This window comes from Cetorhinus maximus, chromosome 10, assembly GCF_964194155.1.
Source record: "Cetorhinus maximus chromosome 10, sCetMax3.hap1.1, whole genome shotgun sequence".
In the NCBI taxonomy this organism is placed as follows: Eukaryota; Metazoa; Chordata; class Chondrichthyes; order Lamniformes; family Cetorhinidae; genus Cetorhinus; species Cetorhinus maximus.
Genome location: NC_135888.1, coordinates 55,925,070 through 55,949,082, shown reverse-complemented (window position 1 = coordinate 55,949,082; position 24,013 = coordinate 55,925,070). Strand labels below are relative to the sequence as shown.

General features: G+C 42.8%; 1 protein-coding gene across 1 annotated transcript in view; it reads left to right on the top strand.

The window, feature by feature from the left end:
* The first annotated feature begins 1,562 nt into the window (after positions 1-1,562).
* LOC144685705 (eukaryotic peptide chain release factor subunit 1) overlaps positions 1,563-24,013 on the top strand; it is a 56,188-nt gene continuing 33,737 nt past the window's right edge. The window contains exon 1 of the mRNA XM_078550505.1: positions 1,563-1,931. Coding sequence (XP_078406631.1) covers positions 1,846-1,931 — 86 coding nt within the window. The 5' untranslated portion in view covers positions 1,563-1,845. The remainder of the gene's footprint in view (positions 1,932-24,013) is intronic.

Here is a 24,013-nt window from a genome sequence, read left to right as displayed (position 1 = left end):
CTGTCAGTCTTCTGTTGTCATTCAGAGGCTGATTTCCTTCCGGCTCCTGAGTGGTCATGGAGGTAAATTACCCCATGACCTCTTATAAATTACCCCCAATAACTCCTCATAACCCCATAACCTCCAGTGCTTCCTATAAATCAATGCCTCCCCTGCTGGCCTCCTCCATGGAGTGCCTGATTGACCAATTGGAATGTTTTGATGGAATGGTTAATCAGGGCACTGAAAGGCAAACAAACCAGGACAGTGAAAAGCTGTCCCATTGAGAACCAGTCCATTTTTGGGAAATAAAAAGTTTGCCTCCGATGTCAGCTCTGCATGTCAGTGAGAAGGGTTTCTGGGCATGCGGGAGTGTCCTGGCACAGCTGTCTAATGGATGGCGAGTGGGCGACAATCCAATTTGCAGGGTGCAACTGAGAGGGTTTCTTCATGTTTGCCACTAGTAAATGGAGCATGAGGTAAAGAGGAAGGGAGAGGAAGTAAAGAGACATGGATGCTATATGAAAAGGTGAAGTACTGACGGAAATCTCTGTTATGATTCATGTAAAGAGGCAGAATCTGAAAACTGGGACATTTCAGCTATTTTGAGCAAAAAGCCAGGATACGGGAACTTTCAATGAAAAACCAGGATGTCTGGTCACCATATCAATGGCATGGTTGCATGGCTATCCCATCTACTACCTCTGATACTTTGTTCAAGTCACTATTATTCACGTGTGAACAGTGAGAATCAATTTAATATAAAAGCAAAATACTGTGGATACTAGAAATCTGAAACAAAAACAGAAAATGTGGGAAAAACTCAGCAGGTCTTACAGCATCTGTGGAGAGAGAAACAGAGTTAACGTTTTGAGTCTATGACCCTTCTTCAGAGAATTAGTTAATCTGATTAAGAAGGATAGCAGAGTTGAGCCTCGCCCTGTGCCCTTATCCACACCCCATACTTGCAGTTATGGTCGCTGGATAGTATTCAGAACGCAGACCTATTTTTCCTTTCTTAATACGGGTTGCTGAGACAAATTGTAGTCCTCCAACCAGTCCCAGCTGTGATCACCAAGCTCAACCCAGAACCACAAATTGACCTTAGGTCTTTCATAGTCTGTGTGACTCGAGATGGACACTTTCCCTCTGGGAATTTGGCTTGCTAACAGAGATGTTAAAATAAAGAATTTTTAAAGATTTTTTTTGGGTGGGGAATAAAGGTGTCTTTTATCAGCTGAGTTAAACTGTGAAAACCATTATTTCCTATTAGCCTATTACTCTATACTACTTCTGTGAATATTCTTTGGTTGGCACTTCTGGCTGTAGGAAGCGATGAAAACATTAAAATAAAGTCATGGTTGTGCTTTGAAATAGTAATAATGGTTTTTTAAACTGTGGGCCACAAGAACCAGGAAGGAAGAAATGAGGAGGGGGAGGGAACTACAAATCCCATAAACCTCCACGGCACAGCCGCGCAATGCTGGTAGGGAGCGCGAAGCGGGACCAATAGAAGAGGGTTTTAGTCAGTGGCGTAGTCGCAGGCGGGCCCAATGGGGGGCGGCAATGCTGGCGCCGACGTCAGAGGGAGAGGGTGAGCGATCCATGTGAGGTTGGCGGCCATGCGAGCCGGTGCCTGACGTCAGCAGGAGCGAGAGGAGTGAAGGGGAAAAGGCGGATTTGATAAAAGCGGCGGAACCGGGGCTCGGGGGAGGCCGCGCGCCGTGCTGTGTGAGCGCGCCCGGAGAACGAGCGGGTGCGTGTGCGCGCTTGTCTCTCTCTTTCACACACTCACTCCACTCACTCGCCGTCTCTCTGTGTCTCTGCCACTTCCCACACCGAGAACAGCAGCACAACGAGAAGAAAATGGCCGACGACCCGACCGCAGCCGACAGGAACGTGGAGATCTGGAAGATCAAGAAGCTCATCAAGAGCCTGGAGGCCGCCAGAGGGTGAGCAAACATTTACACCCCCTCCTCAATCCTAAAACACTTCACCCCTTCCCCCCCCCCCCCCCATCCCCTCTCTCTGAGAGGAGGGAGCATGGACCAGGCACAGGCAAGGGAGGGCCTTACAATCACATCGAGCTGTTTTAAAATGGGTCTGGGGGGCTGGAGGGAGGGCCACCTTGTGACTACAACTCTTACTATACATTTTATATTTACACACCAAGTTTTCATTTATAACCCTCTTTGTAATGGTGATTTTAAACTAATATTTAAGCAAAGTTCAAGTCTTACACAGGCTATTTAACCTGTATGTGTGTGTTTCAATACTTCCTTACAAAAATAATGTGTGTACTTTCATATGTCTACATACACACATACATGTGTACCTATTTATGTGTGGGCTTCAAGCTAAAAGGTTGGGATAGAAATCCAGAAAACGTTCACTGGAGATTGTTGGAGGGTGGAGGGAATCATCTCTCCTGTGAAATGTTCCTGCGTTGCAGCTTGGATAGTCTAACTGATTGAGAAGGTGGTAGGTTAGCTTTAATTGCCTGCTGTAGACAGGACAAGGTGACAGACCCAGTTTTGCTTCTTTTAAAAGATGTTTAGGAACACTGGCTGATCATAGTTAGTTGTCAACAGCCCCCATGAGAGTGACTGCCTGAGTTGGCCACAAAGATGGTTATCACACATCTAGGGGATGGTATTACAGGTGCTGCATTGCAATTTCGGCTATAAGATGCCCATGAAATAGTGCAGGTTTGGCTGAATGCTGATGGGATTTTACAGTTCTTGTTTCTGGGTAATATAGTTCCTCTGTATTCTATCCGCAGTAACAGTCCAACTTTTGATTATTTAAAGCAATAGGATGAACCAACAAGGGGAATACAGCCCAGTGATCACTCCTGTTATGCTGGAAGAGGTTATGGTGTTTTCTATAAACTATTTATTATATTTTCTCTTGTATCTTATCCAACAACCAAATGAGTAAGGCATAAAGATGTAGAAGTCTGGTTGGATCTCTAGGCTGTGGTGCAATTGCTAGTTCATTTGAAACAACGTTGGAGAGGCTACACTGTTGGATGAAGATAGGAACGGACAGACAAGATTCTCTGCAAACTCACATAGCTTGTTTGTGTTCATTTCGTTCACTCCATTAGATGAGTGACCACAGATTGGGTAAAGAAGCAGCACAGTACTGCTTTTACAGATTCAGTGGCCCTGTGGAAGGAATTGGATTTGGCTCTTCAGTAAATAATAAGTTGCAAATAGTGTAGGCTTAAATTAGACACTTTTTGGGATAAGTTAGGCATAATGCAGATTCAACTGTATGTGCCACGGGACAAGTGCCATGGGACAAATACCATTGCGTTCCTTTTTTTCCCAAGGCATCATGTTTAGCGTGTATATCTTGCATCTGCATCGTTACCAGTTTGAATGCACTATAAAACAAATGGCACTTTGTGAAGCCTGTGTTTGACATCACTAGTACAATACCCATAAGACCTAGGAGCAAAATAGGCCATTCGGCCCATTGAGTCTGCTCTGCCATTCAGTGAGATCATGGCTGATCTGATAATCCTCAACTCCACTTTCGTGCCTTTTCCTCATAACCCTTGATTCCCTTACTGATTAAAAACCTGTCTATCTCAGCCTTGAATATACTTAACGAACCAGTCTCTTACAGCCCTCTGCGGTAAAGATTTCCACAGATTGACTACCCTCTGAGAGAAGAAATTCTTCCTCATCTCTGTTTGAAATGGGCGCCCCCTTACTCTGAGATTATGCCTTCTGGACCTAGACTTTCCCACAAGAGGAAACAGCCTCTCAGCATCTATGCAGTCAAGCCCCCTAAGAATTTAAGATGTTTCAATGAAATTGCCTCTCATTCTTCTAAATTCCAATGAGTACAGGCCCAACCTACTCAACCTCCTCATAAGAAAATTCCTCCATACCCGGGATCAACCGAGTGAACCTTCTCTGGACTGCCTCCAATGCTAGTATATCTTTTCTTAGATAAGGGGACCAAAACTGTTCACAGTATTCTAGGTGTTGTGTAACTAGTGCCTTGTATAGTTTTAGCAAGGCTTCCCTATTTCTATACTCCATTCCCTTTGAAATGATGGCCAACATTCTATTTGCCTTCCCTGTTAGTCCCTAATCCCTCTGTGCCGCAGTCTTTCTCCATTTAGATAATATTCAGCTCCTCTATTCTTCCTGCCAAAGTGCAAACCTCACATTTTCCCACATTATATTCCATCTGCCGAGTTTTTCCCGCTCACTTAACCTGTCTATACCCCTCTGCAGACTCCTTGTGTCATCCTCACCTATTTTTGTGTCATCTGCAAACTTGGTGATAGTACATTCACTTCCCTCATCTAAGTCATTAATACATATTGTACATAATTGAGGTCCCAGCACTGATCCCTGTGGCACTCCACTAGCTACAGGTTGCCATCCTGAAAATGCCCCCCTTATCCCAACTCTGTCTTCTATTAGTTAGCCAATCCCCTATCCATGCTAATATACTACCCCCAACACCATGGGCTCTTATCTTAAGTAGCCATATGTGTGGTACCTTATCGAAAGCCTTTTGGAAATCCAAATATATTACATCTACTGGTTCCCCTTTATCTATCCTGCTTGTTACCACCTCAAAGAATTCTAATAAATTTGTTAGGCATGGTTTCCCCTTTGTGAAGCCATGCTTTCTCTACTTGATTAGACTATGTATTCCTAAATGCTCTGCTGTTACATCCTTTATAATAGACTCCAACATTTTCCCAACGACCGATGTTAAGCTAACTGGCCTATAGTTACCTGTTTTTTATCTCCTCCCATTTTGAATAAGGGTGTTACATTGGCCGTTCACCAATCCTCTGGAACTTTTCCAGAATCTGTAGCTACTTCCTTTAATATCCTAGGATGCAACCCATCAGGTCCAGGGGACTTACCGGCCTTCAACCCCCATTAGTTTCCTTAGTACTTTTTCTCTAGTGATAGTTATTGTATTTATTCTACCCCCTCACCCCTTGATTATTTAGTATTTTTGGAATGCTATTAGTATCTTCTAACGTGAAGACTGAAAAAGTTTTATTCAACTGCTTTGCCATTTCCCCAGCTTCATTCTCTAAGGGGCCTATGTTCACTTTGGCCTCTCTCTTCCTTTTTATATATTTAAAGAATCTCTTACCGTCTGTTTTTATATTACTTGCTAGTTTAACCTCAAAGTTTATTTTCTCCCTCTTTATTATTTTTTGGTCAACTTTTGGATTTTAAATTTTTCCCAATCCCCTGGCTTACCACTAATCTTTGCCACATTGTATGTTTTTTCTTTCAATTTTATACTGTCCTTAACTTCCTTGGTTAACAATGGTTGGTTTATCCTCTTCCTTGAATCCTTCTTCCTCACTGGGATATACCTTTGTTGGGAGTCATGAACTATTTTCTTAAATGTCTGCCGTTGTTCATCAACCGTCTTTTCTGCTAAACCAACTCCACCCCGGGCATCACCCAAGTTGATGGACAAAAAAATTGTGCAGCTCAATTTAAAAGCTTTCGGAAGATGAATTTGCATTTATACAGCTCCTTTTGTGACACCCCAAAACATTTCACAGCCAATCAATTACTTTTTGAATTATAGTCCCAGTTTTAGAGAAATGCAGCTGCTAATTTGCACACAGCGAAATCCCACAAACTGCAATGAGGTAAATGGTTTAGTGATGGTTGAGGAATAATATTAAATGATAGTGTTATCAGACAAAATTGCACACTGAGCCATGATTTTATTGAATGGCAGAGTAGGCCCAAGGGCTCAAATGGCCTACTCCTATTTCTTATATATTGAGCCACTTACCGATATTAGGGCAGCTGGCAAAAGGCTTGTGTGAAGAACCCGGTTTTAAAGGGCAACTTAAACGACCAGCGAGAGATAATGCCCATCATGAGCGATGAGAAATCAGAATTGCGCAAGAGGGCCAAGTTGGAAAATGCAGAGAGCGAGCAGGGTTGTGAGACTCTAGTAGATAGAAAGGTGCATGGCCATGGAGGGATTTGAATACAAGGGTGAGTATTTGAAATTTGAGGAATGGAATAATTCTTCAGTATTGCACAGATTAGATCAGACTAAGATTAGACGTTTAAATCTCTGAGGTAAATTTTGAACCTACACCCTTCTGACTTGGAGGCCGTAGTGGTGTAGCTGGGCTGTGGTGCTGTAGCGGATATTAGGATGGTGCCTACAGCTGAAGTGTAGTAACTATTTTCTCATAAATTTAGAAATATGATGGAAATATCCATGTGCAGCAATAAATCATAGAAAACAAGATAGTTATACTGAATCTGCATTTCAGGATTCAGTACAATTGATATAAACACTTTTATAACTTCTGTTCTAATCAGATTGTTGTGGTTTTCCTTGCAGAGAGCAAATGGACAACATTCGGGTTTTAGGCTAAAGTGAATTTTGAAGTCCTAGTAGATATGGGCTCAATTACCCAATGTACTGGACATGAACAAACCTTTTAACTTTACAATGGGAATGCACAAGAAGAAATTATTCCTATTAAAATGTAATACTCTAACAGCATGTTTTGTCCTGTAATGATTCAACCATGAAAGTTATTACAGCCATCCTACTCTTCTTGACTGATATTTACATCCACACACTTCACAGAGGAACAGGAACCCTGCCTGGTTTTTCTTCCTGTCTACAATGACTCAGATCAGATAAGTGGGCGTGGATTAAGAATTGAACTGGGAGCCCTTTGGTCTGTATTCTTGCAATGCCATGAGGAAGTTTAACTTGTGTGCTTGGGGGCACTGGTCCTTTGTTTGGGGTGGCGAGTCCGATGAGTTTCTGCAATTACTGCCGATAGTGCAATATCCTATGCAAATACTGGGATTTCTTTCTCGAGGATAAATGTGCTGATCCAAGCAATAACATAATTTGCCACACGTGCGCTTCCTTAACTTTCTGCTGCAAAGCTTCTCTGGGCTGTTCACCCAGGCTTGTTAATAGATCTAGGGGTTATGGGGGAGTTGACCTTTGCTGTGTTCAATCACTGTGGAGTAACAGTCAACAAAGCAAATGGAATGCTGTAGCCCGTAGCATGTAGTCAAAACATCAAAGTACAAGCTGGAGGAACTAATGCTTAAACTGTTTAGTGATCTGGTTAAACTAGAACTTGAGTGCTTCTCCCAGTTCTGGTCAGTAGCACATGGGCGATGTTCAAATCGCGTGTTCAAAGAAGTGAGCAGAAATTGATTTCTGATGGTGAGAGGTCTGAGTTTTGAGGGGAGATTTAAAAATCTCGAGCTTTTCAACCTTGGAAGGAAGGTGACCTTGTATTATGCACAGAAACAGGCTGTTCAACCTAACTGGTTAATGCTGGTGCTTATAGTGCACAGAAGTTTCTTCCCCCTCTAATTAACTCTTTCCATCCTGTTGCCAGTGGAATTATATTGGCCAGAGAAGGCAGAACAAAGAACTCAGATCAGTAAGAGTAATTTATCATGTTTGTAAGGAAGTTCAACTAGTGGAATGGGTTGGATAAGATAGTGACAGAGAAGACTAGAAAAGCACAGTATTATTTACATGGAGAGAGACTACAGAATTCTGTGGTACAGAGGAATCTGGGTATCACACATGAATTGCAAAGTTAGCACGTATGTACAAGTAATTAGGAAGGTAAAAGGATGTTGGCCTTTACTACAAGGTGGGTGGAGTATAAAAGTAGTTAAGTTTTGGCACAACTGCAGGGCATTGGTGAGATCACACCTAGAGTGATGCCCTGTGCAAATGCTGGGATTTCTTAATGAAAAATATGCTGAGCCACGCAATAACGTACCCCACGTGCACTTCCTTAATTTTCTGCTGCAGTATATTTAAGAAGGAAATAGATTTCTGGACTCTGAAGGTGTCAAAGGGTATGGGGAGAGCGCAGGAGAACGGCGTTAAGATAGAGGATCAGCCATGATCATATTGAATGGTGGAGCAGACTCAAAGGGCCGAATGACCTTCTTTATATGTTCTAAAACTTCTCTGGGCTGTTCCCTTGGGCTTGCTAATAGATCTCGGGGTTATGGAGGAGTTTACCTTCGCTGTGTACAGTTTTGGCTTCTTTCCTTAAGGAGAGATATACTTGCATTGGAAGCAATTCAGAGACTGTTTACTAGGCTGATTCCTGGGATGAAGGGCTTGTCTTATGAGGAAGAGTTGGGCCTATACTCATTGGAATTCAGATGAATAATGGGAGGTAATCAGAATATTATTCTGAGGGGGCTTGACAGGGTAGATGCTGAGAGGATGTTTTTCTTCTAGAACATAGAACAAGGGGTACAATTGGGTCTCATTTAAATTGGAGATGACGGTTTCTTTCAGAGGTTCATTTGTCTTTGAAATTCTCTTTCACAGGGAGCAGTGGAAGCAGGGTCATTGAATATATTTAAGGCTGAGTTGGGCAGATTTTTGATTTTCAGGTTTTTGAAGTCAAGGGTTATGGGAGCAGGCAGGAAAGTGGAGTTAAGGCCATAATCTGATCAGTCACGAGGGGTCGGATGGCCAACTCTGGGATTTTAAGATCTTATAAACCCTGGAATTGCCACATCAGTTCTTGTGTAGGCCTGGGTAGTGAGAAGCAGCAGACAATTTAGATGTGGGGACATTGCAGCCAATTCCAGTCCTTACCTCTGTCTGATATCCACACATTTAGTTTCCAGGAGTGAAATTCAAGACTGTTTATTCTCTTTCCCTGTCCTGCTAATTTTGTGTGTGGATTTTCTTCTAGGATTTTCTAGCGGATAACCCACTTCCGTGTATTTGCTGTGACATCAGTCAGAAGAGGAACAAAGTGACTTCTTGTACTGTCTGCTCCTGCCTGTCATTTTCCCCCCACCCTCCCCACACCCCCAAATCTCCCTTGAAGGTCTTAGCCCTGGTTCAGTTGTAACAGGCTCACCTCTAAGGTGATTGTGAGTTCATAATCCTACCCTGGGACCTGGGCATGAATATTGTTAGAGATGCCGTTTTGCTGAAGAGATGTTAAACTGTGGCCTGGTTTGTCCCTTCGGGTGGATGTTAAAGATCCCATGGCACTTATAGAAGAGCAGGGTTGTTCCTTTACTATGCTGGCCAATATTAATCCATCAATCAACATTTTTTAAAAATGATTTTGTTAATCTCATTGCTGTTTGTGGGACAATGGTATATGCAAATTGCCTGCTGCGTTTTCTTGTAACACTAACTATAATTTGTAAAGTGTTTAATTTGCTGTGATGTGCTGTGGGACATCACAAAGGGCTCGATATAAATGCTAGTTCTCTCTCTATGGGCAGGAAGTGTGTTATCAGCAGCACAGCAAGAATGGGGTACTGTGTGACGCAGAGGAGTACAGATGTTACTCTGTATTGTTTAACCTAATTGTATGGTGATTTGGGGTCCTTTTGGGTGATTTTGGTCTCCTGAAGTACTCCTTCACTTGCTGCTGCATTATTGTATTTCATTCACAGATGTGAAGCTGTGAATTTTGCAGCTTTAGCTGAGGCTTGCTGAAATTAGCAATTGAAGCTGTGGCTGATCTCATCGGGTTAGTTTCTTCCTGTTGTCCAGGCTGAGTGAACAACCATGTGACTTGTATGAAGAGTGATTCTTATAGCACCCCCAGCAAGATCTTTGAATTGTTCTCATTACTGCAGCGAATCTAGTTGAATTGATGGCAAGAAATATCACCTAATCCTATGTGCATTAGACCTTCGACACAAGAACCCATAGAATAATGTTCTGATGGACTGTACGCATGCCTGCAGCTGCTACTATAGATATACCTGCACTTGCCCCTGAGCTGTGGGTGCGGCTGAACTGGATTGAAAGCTTTAGTTTGCAGCAGTGTGCCTGGGATAAGTTCATTCAAGTTTCCCAGGTTTCTGGGAGTCGTCCCATGAGTCACTGCGTCTTCAGCAAAGAGTGCAATTGTTGCTTGATAAGAGCTTCCCTCTGACTGCTTGGTTCTCAGGTCCCAGGATCACCCTGGCTTGCACCTTGGTTTTGCCAGTGTTGTTTTATAATTGAATTGCTGGATGGCAACCTGATGTTTTACCCTGCAGCTCCTTTCGGTCCTTTTTTTCTAAGAAACTTGCTGCTGTTGTCTTGTTTCCTTTCCCTCCGTCAGTGTTCCTCACTAATAGTGTTGCATCACGAGTTGGATCTGTTTTTGACCTTTTGTCTCGCTGAGTGAATGGGAAATGCAATTTGTAAGGTATGGTTTTCCTTTCAGCTTTTTCCCCACTTGGTAGCTATTTCTCATGTAATGCACTTTCTAGTTGAATTATATGGTACTGAAATGAGCCCTACTTCCTGGAGGGAAATTTTCCCTGACTTAAATAGGAGTGGTAGTTGGGGAGGTACCTACGTTCAAGTGACCTGTGGTTCATGAGCATGTTAATGATGTTATGGCAACACAGGTGGGCTAAACAAAGCCTGTTGTGACTATAGGATTTTTAAAAAGTGAGTTGAACAGGACACTCAGCTGTATACTTATTGGGAGTGACATTGTAACCAGTTGGTGAATGGTTATTTCTGCTTCACCAACTTTAGTTGAGGGAGAATTATTTTCCTCTTGCCTATATCACCATTGCTCAGTAAATTTATGGATAACTGTCTTTTTTTTCTGAAAGCTATTCTCATTGTGAGGCGTGGAACCATTAAAGGAGCAGGAAAGGGCAAAATGCAGAAGATCCTGGTGAAGTAACTCCCTTGGCGTTTCAAATGTCCAAGTGATGCAGCCTCTAAATCTGACTGCGCTCCTCCTCCGTTGCTTGGTTGAGATATCAGTTCAACATCGTCTTTTTGCCATTCGCCTTCCACCCATGTGATTCTGAATATAAAATTCTGCATGTTTCTGTGGTGCTTGAACTTTTATCATTCTATAAAGCTTGTGCTTGGAATGCTTCTTTTGGCTTAAGAAATGAATTTGTTTTATTGTGCAGCCTGGTCACAGCTCTCAGTGGATCAACTGTTGCTCACCTAATATTTCTGCAAAAACCTGTTTTAATCATAGGCTTCAAGAAATTATTTTTGTGCCACCAGTCCCATTGTTGCTCATAATCCAGTTGTGGAGCTGCTGCCTACTCCATGCTGTATTTCAACTCCCATTAAAGAGTGGTGTTTCTTAAAGGACTCGCCTTTAATATGCTGCCTGTTCACTCTTGCTATGGATCTGTGGTTGCATATCTCTGCTTTTCTGTCCCTTTGCACAGTCATTGGAGATGGGATAGTTATATTTTTAAAGGGTTTGCATTCTTTCACTAATTGTGGAAGTGTTGGGGCCTTGGATTCTCACCCTCCTATTTGGTTTCTATCAGATGGTAGGTCCCTGCTTTCAGAGCTGAGAAGGGTGAGACTGGCAGTTGATAGCTTGTTCGTCCAGATACACACACACCCCTGTTCCTTACTAATCTCATCAGCTCTCTTGAGTAACTCACAAGGTTTGTTTTTAATTTTTTGCCATTCCTGGATGTCCATTTCGACGCGCTGCTCACTCTCTTGTGATGAAGAACTCACTGACGATGCTTAATTTGTCATTTGCTACTTTGAACTTCTTGAATGAAGCAGGCGGAGAGCGGGGAAGAGGACATGGTTGGAATAGTTAGAACATCACAGCTGAGCCCAGTATTGTCTATACATATCCAACTTACAGCCCCAGATATTTATTAGGAAAGAAAGATGAATCAAGAACGTTTTTATATATGGATCCTGACTGATTACAGTATAGAAAGTGCCACTCGGCCCGTTTGGAAGAGCTATCCAATTAGTCTGCTTGCCTCTTTCTTCAAAGCCTTAATTTTTTTTTCCTTTTTGAGATAAACCAAGTTCCCATTTGAAAGTTACTATTAATCTGCTCCAGCCGCTTTGGATACCTCTATTAAATCTCTCCTTACTTTTTGTGTTCTTTGCTATCCTAGGGCCAGTTTTAGTACAATGCAGACTGGAGTTAATATTTCCATTGTTCTTGAAACTCAGTACTTGTAACAAATGGTGCACTTGACCTCAGCCATACAGGATTGTCTGGGATCCATTTTTAAAAAATGAGTTAGATATTGAGAATAGATGACTGCCAAACCTTGTAATGTTGGCTTCCTCAGATAGTAACCTGCTTGTCCTAGATCAGAAGCTCATGGACTTAAATCCTGTTGAGGATTTGAGTTCTCAATCTAGGCTGATACTTCATTGCAATATTGAAGGAATACTTCACTGTTGAAGGTACTATCTTACAATTAGATAATAAATCTGGGCACTGTCTGTCTGTCTCTGTGGACATTCAAGAATCCATGACATTCCGGTGACAAGTCTCAAGTTCTCCTGTTGTCCTAGCCAAAATTTGTCCTTTATCTAATAGCCCCAAAAAATACGAAGCCCCAAGTCCAGATAGCCATTATCTCTTGGCGATCTGGGGATCGAGGGGTGTGTAGATTGGCTGTAATATTTACTTTATATAATGCTAACTGCAATTGAAAGCAATTCTTTCTTTGGCCATGGTGCACTTTAACATGACTTAAGAATGTGAAAGGTACCATATGAACACCAGTCTTCAAAACACACTTAGGCTTGTGGTTTATATAATGCACACAAGTGGAATTCCATTCTTGGTGTTATACTTTGCTAGCAGCAGGCTTCATGTAGTCTAACCCTTTTAACTTAAACAACAGTGGTATATAGAGATTCACTTCACAGAACTTTGAATGGCAACAGTGTACTGCATGTGCACTGTAAGGCTGTGAAGTTGAATTACTGCCTACAGCTTAAATCCACTTGTGCTGTATTTTGAAGTATAAACATCCATGTGTCTGATGCTTGGTGTAGGTGCGGCTTGAGATGTAAAGCAGTTGATTTGGTTGAGAGTTGGAATCATGCTAAAAATACAATAAAACCTATTCCTTGGGATCCAGCTGTCTGTCACAAAGACTGTGAGGCACTTTTCCATCGTTTTCTCCCCTCCTTTTCTCCTCCAGTGGCAAGCTGCCTTGTACCTTCCACAGATTGCTGTTATTCATGCTGGCGGGGAATTCAACTGTGGAGACAGAACTTAATCTTGACAGCTCCATTTGCAGGGTGTCCCTAGTGCACATTTGCATTGTCCTGGCTGAGATTGGTTTAGCACACTAGAGGAATGGAACCTGGCCTGTGTGGTTCAGTTTTTAGTATTGTCTGATGCATTGGGTTAACCTTGGAATGTGTTTCATTATGCATCCTGGTTTGGATGCTGTTAATGAACAGCACCTGAATCTTCGTGTTACAGCCTGATACCATACATCATTTTGTAAGCTTAGTTTGAACATAAAAACCCTGATCCATTAATTGAGATTTAGATCCTCTCGTTTCTGCACCATCCCACTTGACTGCAATCTATTCCTTCTAGCAGTATTCACAAGAGCTGCAGTTGTCTTCTATTTCCCCTTCCTGTATACTCATTGCTGCATTGAACAATTTAGCTATGGTTTGAACCCACTCTAATGCAGTCTTGTAGATTAATGCTGCTTCAATTTTTTTAAAATGTGAAATTCCGTTTTGCATTATTTATGTTGCATAAGAACATAGAAACCCCTGGAGCCTTCTCCACCGTATAATGCAGACAGTCCTCAACTTTACAACTTTCGAGTTATGAAGAGCAGCACTTACGATGTTTATAAATTGACACCCTTTTTTGACTTTCCCACATTAGTTTTGACTTTATGACACCACACTAGCGAACAAGTTCAAATGTTCATACGTGCACATTGATGTTCTGCGCCGCCCAGCTCCGACTTGATGCTCAGTTGCTATTTCGATGCCATCAGTACAGAACTGTACTATGTTTCTATATGTATTTTTAGCTGGTGATTTTTTATGTCAATATGGTTGTTATTTACAACAATACATCAATGTTGCTATATTACTTGTCTATATTTGATTGAGTACAAAATTTTGAGTTATTTTGGTGAAAATAGGGTATCAGGCCTTGGCTCAGGAACCAATCCCCCATTTGTAACATTGTTCTTAGGGAAAATCGGTTCTGAGTTATGACGTTTCGACTGAAGGCTTGGTTTTCAGGAACCGTTTGTGTTGTAAGTCTGAGGACTGCCTGTAAGTTCAATCTTCTACATTCATTCCACTTTCTCGCCTGATCTCCATATTCCTGTCCATTGATATCAGTCTTGAATATGCTCATCGACTGCACATCTGCAGCACTTGAGTAAAGATTGCCAAAGATCTGCAACCTACTGAGTGAAGATATTTCTCATCATCTCAACTCTAACTGGCTGACCCCCTTATCCTGGGACGATGCCCCCTAATTCTAGACTCTGCCAGGGGAAAGCAGCCTCTCATATTCTACCCTATCAAGCTCTAAGAATTCGATGTTTCAATGAAATCATCTCTCATTTTTCTAAAATTCATAGAGTGTAGGCCCGTTCAACTCCATCTTTCCCCTTGGGCAGCACGCTCATCCCAGCTATCAATCTAGTGAACCTTCCTTGTCATGGCAAGTACATCATGTCCCAGTTCATGTGTAAACATTCATACATGCATGTTGCAACTGAGACAACTGGACTGAGCAGGAGCAATGCCTGGTACCCTTCCCCTGTCTCCCCTCCATTAACACACAGGTTGGAAATACTGTAGATAGGCCTGTAAGAGTCCAGTTGAATCAAGGTAGGATCTGTAAAATTTAAGTCATTTTGGCGTGATATATATTCATGTAAGGTAACTTTGTGTAGCCAGGGTAACCGTTATCAGTCTCCATAGAATGGCAGATCTCTGGCAGAACAGCACTGGGGACCACATCACATAGACCATGGATCAAACTTGCTTATTTCCTGGGTTTTGTGTATTTACCAGCCTGTCTTAACCAGCTGCTACTACTGGGAGAATTTTGTGTAAAATGTGAAGTAAATGGGGAGTGACATTCAAGCATTGTTTCCTCCCCATCTCCATTCATCAGAAGAGGAATTTCATAATGTGATGGACTTAATGCATTCACATGCCTCTAACCAGCTTCTAGTAAAGCATGGCAGGAGTTGCCAAGTTTATTTAGTGTGCAGGTAGAATACAGTACAGGAAAAATCTACTTCAGCTAAACAGTCTGTTTGTGTAATCTTAATTTGTCACCCCAAATTGCCTGCACTGCATTGCTGAGGTTGGACCAGGAATCATAACCTGTAATTGTACTGAGTGTTTTGCCACTGTACAAATATTTGCATGTTGCTGAGGTTGGACAAGTGTGCGTTGTTCCTGGATGAATTTGACACTGAAGCTGAGACCATTCAGGGAACTGCTTCTGTTGCTCCCCTTCCTTCCCCACCCTACCGAGCCAAACCTCCTCCAAGTTTCCCCTCCCAAGGCCTGTACTAGCATATTTCTTTAGTTTCTCTCTTCTCTGCCCTCATGTCCTTTCCAAGCTCACCTCGTCCATGAGATCCACCTGCTCCTTACCCCTGCTGCTGACCAGCTTCCATTCCAGGCCCCCAAGTTAGCTGATGGTTCTCTTTCCTCGAGTACTGTCCTTTACGCCTAAAAAATATGCCATCATCAACCCTCTCCTCAGTAAAATAGTTCTTGACCTGTCCTTCCTTGAAATATTAGCACCCCATCCCCTATCTCCCTCCCTCTCCAAAGTTCTTGGAATATGCTGCTGCCTACCAAATCCATACTCGCCTTCACCCATGCCTGAATCCCTCCAAACGGGTTTCTGCCCCTGCCACCATACAGAATTGACATCTTATGTGACTGTGGCAAAGGTAATCTATCCCTCCTTGTCCATCTTGACCCGTATATAGCCTTTGATATTGTTAAACAAGTGTCCTCCTCCAACACCTCTCTACTGTCGTACAGTTGGATGGTTCCATTCTTATCTGTCTGATCGTAACCAGAGAATCACCTGCAATGGTTTCTCTTCCTACTTCTGACATCCTCAAAGATCTATCCTTGGCCCCATTCTACATGCAGTCCCTCGGTGACACCATCCAGTGTTGGTTTCCACACGTGTGCAGACAGCACCCAGATTTCACTGTCTCTAAATTGTCAGACTGCTTGAACAGAATCCAGTACAGGATGAGCAGAATTTTCCTGCAACTAACTGTTGGGAAGACCAAAGTAATTGGCTAGAATCTTGTGGAGGTAATAGGGGCCTTGGCCACCAGCTAAAGAGCCAGCGAGAGCCATATGTCACCTCTCTTTGGGAAGGCCTGCATCTTGTTCCACTCTGACACTTGACATGCCAGCGGTGGGCTTTCCCCCTGGATGAAGGACTATGGGAGCAAAAGCTTCGCCTGCTGAGAACTGCCATTGTGTCACCTGGGAGGTGGTGACTGCTGCTGGTACAATACCTACTTGAGCCCTAGGTTCATCGCTGGAGCCCAGGCCAGAGGTGAGTGATGGCAGGAGGGTAGTTGTGGGCTGGGATGGTGGGTTAATAGCAAGGTTAGGAGGCTGGCTCGCAGCAGCCCCCCTGCCCCCTTCCCAATGCTGGATTCCTCGATCAGGCACTGAAATTCTTTGAACAAAGGATCCCCTGGGAGCCTGCAAGCAATCCCACTTGGGATTGCTTGTCATGCACACTGCATTGCCAGCCCCCTGCCTGCCACTGGGTGGCAGGATGAGACCCTTAAATGGGCATTAATTGGCAGTGGAGCGGGAAGGCCGTCCATGGACCTTCTGCCATGGACTTAAGCAGAGCATTGGCGGAAGGTGACAGGTTCCCCACCTGCAGACTCTGCCAATGCTGGGTAAGTGGTGCTTGAGGGTCAGGTAGATGAGCTGTTTGGAGGTTATTGCTTCCTGACGAAGCCTCTCGATGTGTTTGGTGGCTTCCTGAATGAATCTTCACCATCTTTGGTTGGTCATAAGCCAGGGCTCTTGGCAGATCTGTTTGATCTCTTCAGGGATGCTTTGAAGACATCCTTAAAGGGTTTCCGCTGTTCTCTTGGCAGATCCCTGCTGTGATCAAGTTCCTAGTAGAACAGTTGCTTCGGGAGTTTGGCATCAGGCATACGAACGACATGTCCCACCCAGTGGAGCTGGTTTTGAGTTATTAGCGCTTTGATGCTGAGCATTTGGCTTGGGATAGGAAGCTGCTGTTGGACTGTCTTTCTTGCCAATGGATCTGGAGGATTTTGCGAAGGCATCTGGCTGAACCAGACTAGCTGTAACCTTTGTGTCATATTGACTCCAGGAGGAATTTTCAACCATATACCTGCAGCATCACTAAGATCACCTAATTCTGTCTCTAATGTCACCCAACTCCACTTAACCCTTGTTTATGCATTTGGTACCTTAAGACTTGACTGTTCTAATGCACTGCTGTCAGCCTCCCACATTCTACCCTCTGTAAACCTGAGGACACCCAAAGCTTTGCTGCCCATGTCCTAACTCGTACCAAGCCCTGTTTGCCCATCACCACTGTGTTCACTAATCTACATTGGGCTCCTGGTTAAGCAACCCTTCGATTAAAATTCTCGTCCCTGTTTTTAAATCCTTCCATTGCCCTTCTCTACCTCTAATATTCTCCAGCCCCACAACCCTCCAGATATCTGCGTTCTTCTAATTTTGGCCCTTTGAGCATCGTGATTTTAATCTTTCAATATTGGCTGCTATGCCTTCAGCTTTCAGCACGCTTAACTCTGGATTTCCCTCCTTAAACCTTTCTGTCTCTCTTCCCCTCTTCACCCCTAGTATCTCCTCATGTGACTCAGTGTCAAATTTTTTTTGATAACATTGCTGGAAAGTGCATTGGGATGTTCTATGTTAAAGGTGCTATATAAATACTAGTTGTCCGCTGTTCGTAATTTGTGAAACCTCTATATGGTGGAAGGAAATTCTGTCATTCAGCCATGCAGCTTTGCACTTTTTCAGCTCTGGCTCAGTTGATAGCACTCTTGCCTCTGAGTCAGAAGGTTGTAGGTTCAAGTCCCTGTGTGGGACTTGAGCACAAAGATCTAGGCTGAAACTTTAGTGCAGTACTGAGAGAGTGCTGTAGTATGGGAGGTTCTGTGTTTCAGGTGAGGCATTAAACTGAGGCTGTCAGCTGGTGGGTGTATAAGATCTGTTGACACTTTCAAAAAGAGAAGGGGCATTATCCACATTGCCTTGACCAATATTTATCCCTCAATCAACTCCACAAAACCAGATTATCTGGCCATTATCATGCTGCTGTTTGTGGAAGCTTGTGCACAAATAGGCTGCTGTGTTTCCTGCATTACAACAGTGACTATACTTTAAAAAAACGTTGTTGACAGTAAAGCACTTCGTCGTGCCCTGAGGTCATGAAAAGTGCTATATAAATGCAAGTCCTCATTCTAAAATCCACCGTGCTGTTAGGGAGTTCCAGGATTTTGACCCAGTGACAGTGAAAAAGCAGTGATATAGTTCCAAGTTAGGATGGTGTGTGGCTTGGAGAGGAAGTTGCATGTGGTGCTGTTCCCATGCCCCTGTTGCCCTTGTTCTTAAAGGTGATAGAAACCAGGCATTTGGATGGTCCTATCAAAGGAACCTGGTGAGTCCCTGCAGTACATTTTGTAGGTTGCGCACACTGCTGTTACTGTGCACCTATGGGGGAGCGAGGGAATGTTTAAGCTAGCAGATGGGGTGCTGATTATTTGAGCTGCTTTGTCCTGGATGGTTTCAACCTCCTTGAATGTTGATGGACCTGCACTCATCCAAGCAAATAACGAATATTCCATGAGGCGAGTTATTTACCATAGAATTTCAAGTCTTTAACCGCCTTTTGTTGCTCAATCCTGTGGCCATCCTGATCAGATCATTGTTTGCTGTGTATCACGGAAACTCGCAAATGGGCCAAAGGCTGCCACTTTCAAACCTGAACAGTGCCTGGTCTGCCTCAAATTATCCTGGAAAGGCCAAGCACCTCATCACATAACTTAGCAGTGCTGGCGTGATGCCAGGTACGTAGGCCATATATCCCAATGATTGGCTGATCGAATCAAACGACCTACCTACCTGACATCACGCAGGAAATGAATTTAAGGTAATCATCATGCTCTTAACGTGTTCTGTTGAAGGGTCATGTGGACCCGAAATGTCGACTCTTTTCTTCTCCACCGATGCTGTCAGACCTGCTGAGTTTTTCCAGGTAATTCTGTTTTTGTTTTGGATTTCCAGCATCCGCAGTAGTTTTTTGTTTTTATGCTCTTAACGTGGTTCATTTACCCTTGCTAGAAGTGACATACATTCATCCACAGGGACCTATTCTCTGCAAACAAAAGGAATTTGTTCAAGCCTTGCCCCTTTTTTTTGAATTACCTGGGAGCTTGAGGAACCTATAGTTCCCCATTGCTTTCTCCATGGTAATGCCTCAGCCAACTAGTCGAGTTGCCAACAATCAGCACCCTTTTTTGTCCTATAGTATAAATTGTGATCATTTGAAATTTAGCATTCTTGCCTTTGCCCTGATGAGTTTAAGGCAAAAAGCTTTGACAACAGGACTCTCTCTTCAGAGATATTCAAGTATTTATATGACTGGTCCAGTTAAGTTTCTGTTCAGTAGTAATCCCTAAGTGTTGATAGTGGGGCATTCAGTGATGGTAATGCCATTGAATGTCAAGGGAGGATGGTCATATTCTCTCTTGTTGGAGAATGATATTGCCTGGCACTTTTGAGATGTGAATGTTACTTGCAATTTATCAGCCCAAGCCTGAATGTTGTTCACCAGCATAGATAGCTTCTTTACCTGAGGAATTAGGAATGGGATTGAACATCCCCTCTTCTGTTGGAGGAGAGGTCATTGATGAAGCAGCTGAAGGTGGTTGGGCCTAGGACACTAACCTGAGAAGCTTCAGTGAAGTCCTAGGGCTCAGATGATTGATTGGTGTCCAACAACCAGTCATCTTCCTTTGCACTAGATATTACTCCAGCCAGTGGAGAGTTTTCCCTCTGATTCCCATTGACTTCAATCTTATTAGAGCACCTTGATGCTATACTCTGTCAAATACTGAAGTCAGTCTCACCTCACTGTGGAATTCAGCTTTGTCCATGTATAAGCCTGACTGTAAGGAGGTCAGGAGCAGAATAATCCAGCGGAACCCAAACTGAACATCGATGAACAGGTTGTTGAGTAAGTGATGCTTGGTAGCACTGTCAATGATGCTTTCCACATTTCTTGATGATTGAATGACTGATGGGCGGTAATTGGTCAGATTGGATTTGTCCTGTTTTTTGTGGACCTGACAGATTGACTTAGCTGTTAGTTGGACTCTCAAAACATTTGAATAAATCCCTGCATGGTGCTGGTTTAGGCCTGGTACCATGGATTTGAGATAGTTTTGCTGCATTTTGTTGGAATTCAAAGCTGCTTCAGTAATGAGAATGTTCAGTGGCTATAGAGCTGCCTGGAACAGGAAATTGGAGGAAACCATTTATAAAACCATGTAATATAAATGATTTTTTACTTGTTCAAGGGTTGTGGGCGTTGCTGGCAAGGTCAACGTTTGTTGCCCTTGAGAAGGAGATGGTGGTGAATTGATGAAGGTTGTGTGCTGAAGATACTCCCACAGTGCTGCTGGGGAGTGAGGTACAGGATTTGACCCAGTAATGATGGTGTAACAGCAATTTATTTCCAAGTCAGGGTAATTTGGGACTTGGAGGGGAACTTGCAGGTTGTGGTATTCCCATGCGCCTGCTGCCCTTCTAAGTGACAGAGATATTCTGTGAGTTTGACTGTCAGATTGTTGCTTGTCTAGTCTGTGGGATAGCTCTCCCAATTTTGGCACAAGCCCCCCAGATATTAATCAAGAGGTCTTTGTGTGGTTGATTGGGCAAGGTGTTCCATTGTCATATTTGATGCCTTCGTCAATGCAGGGTAATTTGGCTGGTTTTATTATGGTTTTTTGTAGTGGTTTAGTACAACTGAGTAGCTGCTGGGCCATTTCAGACCGCAGTTAATAGTTAACAAAATTGCTGTGGGTCTGGAGTTCCACATAGGTCAAACCAGATAAGGCTGACAAATTTCTACCCCTAAAGGACATTAGTGAACCAGGTGGACTTTTACGACAATGCAGTTGTTTCATGATCATCATTAATGACACGTTTTTAAAATTCCAAATGTACTTAAATTTCCCAGCTTCCCTAATGCGTTTTGAATTCATGCCTTAAGATCACTAGTTCAGGTATCTTAAATTGCTAGTCCAGGAAAATAACCACTACACTACTGTACCCATGCTCTTGCTGAGTCCCACTGGGGGCCTTTGCAGAATGCTCCCTTCAGAAAGCTAGATGTCCTCTGCTGGTGGCATTTGGGTCAGCTGCAGGTGTACAGCGCTGCAGTGCATTCTTGCCATTGTTGGCTTGCATGGACTTTTCTTTGAGCTCAGGGAAGTTGGAAAATCGCAAAAGCAACTTACCAAAAACTTGGGCATCCAGCACAAATAGGACAAAATCTGGCATCAGTGGGAGCTGGCCTAGTTAGTGTTGTGTTATAAATGGGCCCACATAAGATGCTCTTGGAGATTTAAATGCATCTGTTGAACAGATCTAATTTTTTTTTTTACAGTTCTCTGGTTTTTCAGAAGATGCAAACAGTATCCCAAAATATATTTATATAAATATATATTGTTTTAAATATATAAATATATTTATCTGAGGGCTCTCCGCTTCTTCCTCGAACAGAGGCCCGAACAATCCCCATCCACCACTACTCTCCTCCGTCTGGCTGAACTTGTTCTCTCACTGAACAATTTCTCCTTCAATCTCCACCTATCACTGGCCCTCTATCCAGCTCTACCTGTTCCACCCCACCTTAAACCAGCTTTCACCTCTCTTCTATTTTTCCTTAGTTCTGTTGAAGAGTCATACGGACTTGAAACGTTAACTGTATTACTCTCCGCAGATGCTGTCAGACCTGCTGAGTTTTTCCAGGTATTTTTATTTTTGTTTTTGTTTTGGATTTCCAACGTCCACAGTTTTTTGCTTTTATCCCAAAATATATTGCTTGCCTTTACATTTAAACAGCTTTGCAGACTATTGTGGTCAAAAGATGTGTATGTTGAAATCCTACTATTGTAGCAGGAAACAGATTACTCAGTGATCACTAAAATAAAAGCAAACTACTGCAAACTCTGGAAATCTGAAATGAAAACAAGGTGCTGGAAAAACTCAGCAAGTCTGGCAGCATCTATGGAGAGAGAAACAGAGTTAACATTTCGAGTCTAATATGACACTTCATCAGAACAGTTCTGTTCTTCACAGATGCTGCCAGACCTGAGTTTTTCCATTATTTTCTGTTTCAGTTACTCAATGATCAGTCGTTTTCATAGCTCTCTTGATTAGAATTTAATGAGATTTTGTGTTAATGTGGGTAGGAAAAGGACGTGAGTAGAGTTACGACCTGATGATAGACATTGGAGAGGCTGTATGCCTTACTGTGTCTCGCGGTTAGTGACTCATGCTGCTGGAAAGTGCATTTCTTGATGTTGGAAGAGAACAGGGTCTGGCTCAGCAGTGTTGACCCCATTTCCTCCTGGGTTCAAGAATGAAGATTACTTGGTTGAGTTATACTGGAGTCTGTGTGTGCCCATGGGGCCAAGAGATACTGCTTTCAGATTCCTATGTTGCTGGAATCGTTCGCTTTTCAGGCAAACAATCTACATTAAGCATCAGTTCTTTATCTCACTGGTTCAGGGAGGGTAAGCACCACACAGCCTAACTGCCAGTTCAGTTTGTTGTGGGCATCATGTTACACTGAGTTGATTACCACATAAAGCATTGAAATACTTATCACGGGGGTCACTATAGAGAGGCATTTAAAATAAATTCAGTGTCTGTTCTTTGTCATTAAACCACTTGTTTGATCTAAGGTTCCATAATAACCATTTCCTTGCGCATTTGTATGACACATCTGACCTGCTGTTGATTCTTCTCTCTTTGCCCTCTATCTGAAGGCACTGATTCTTGCTACATTATGGGTGCATGGGTATAGACCATCCCCAGTATTATTTACTCAAGTGATTGCTTTTTATATGGGAACCTAGACAATGAGTTGGCTATATGTATGGTGTTAGCCATTGCTCAATGGGCAGCGCTCCCACTTCTGAGGCAGAGATTGTTGGCCCAGAAACTTTTCACAATCTAGACTTGCACTTCAGTGCAGTAGTGATGAGACGTTAAACCAAGGTCTGTGTGCACTTTGAAGTGGGCGTAAAAGATTCCACGGCACTTTTTTTTGAAGAAGAGCAGGGGCATTCTCCCTTTTCTTTGGTCAATATTACACCTTTTACTGACATTGCTAAAACAGATTATCTGGTCATTATCAGATTACTGTTTTAAGGAATCTTGCTGTGCATACATTAGCTGCTTTTTTTTCTACATTACACTGGTGACTACATTTCAAACAAGTACTTGATTGACTGTTGAGCACTTAGGCACATCTTGAGGTTGTGAAAGGTGCTATATAAGTATAAGTCAGTCTTTTTTCTTGTATGTTGACATATTCTCTGCTTTGGTCTCTAACTATATTAGTACATTCCACAGCTTTGGCACTTCTGAGTGTAAAAAAAACATTTTCTTCTACTCCATCCTTAATCTATTATAGTTAATCTTGTACCTATGTCTCCTTGTTCTGTATGCCTCACAGCCACTGGACAAAGTTGATCTAATCTGTTCTATCCCACAACAGTTTTGAATATATCTATTAAATCATCTCAAAGTCTTCCCTGTTCTAATTAAAAGAGCTCCAGTGTTTCCAGTATTTTTATGTCCTCATATCAGACAGCACCTGAGTGAATCTGCCCTGTGTTCGCTATGGTTTCAACACTCTTCCCATAGTCTGGAGTTCAAAACACTGCACTCTACTTCAAACTGGTTTTCCTAATATTTCTCCAACATCAGGAAGTAAGCATTCCAGCAGAAATTACTAGATAGCAATGAAGAGTAGCTGTTTGTTTTACTTCACTCCCCCTGCTAACTTGGGCACTGTGTCTAATTGCAGTTCCCAAATTGCTACCCCTTTGACCGAAAGCAGCTAACACTGTATGTTAGAGAATGAATCAGTGACTTCCTGATTTGTACATGGCGTTTTTACCAGTGGAGCCATTGAGCTTCGATC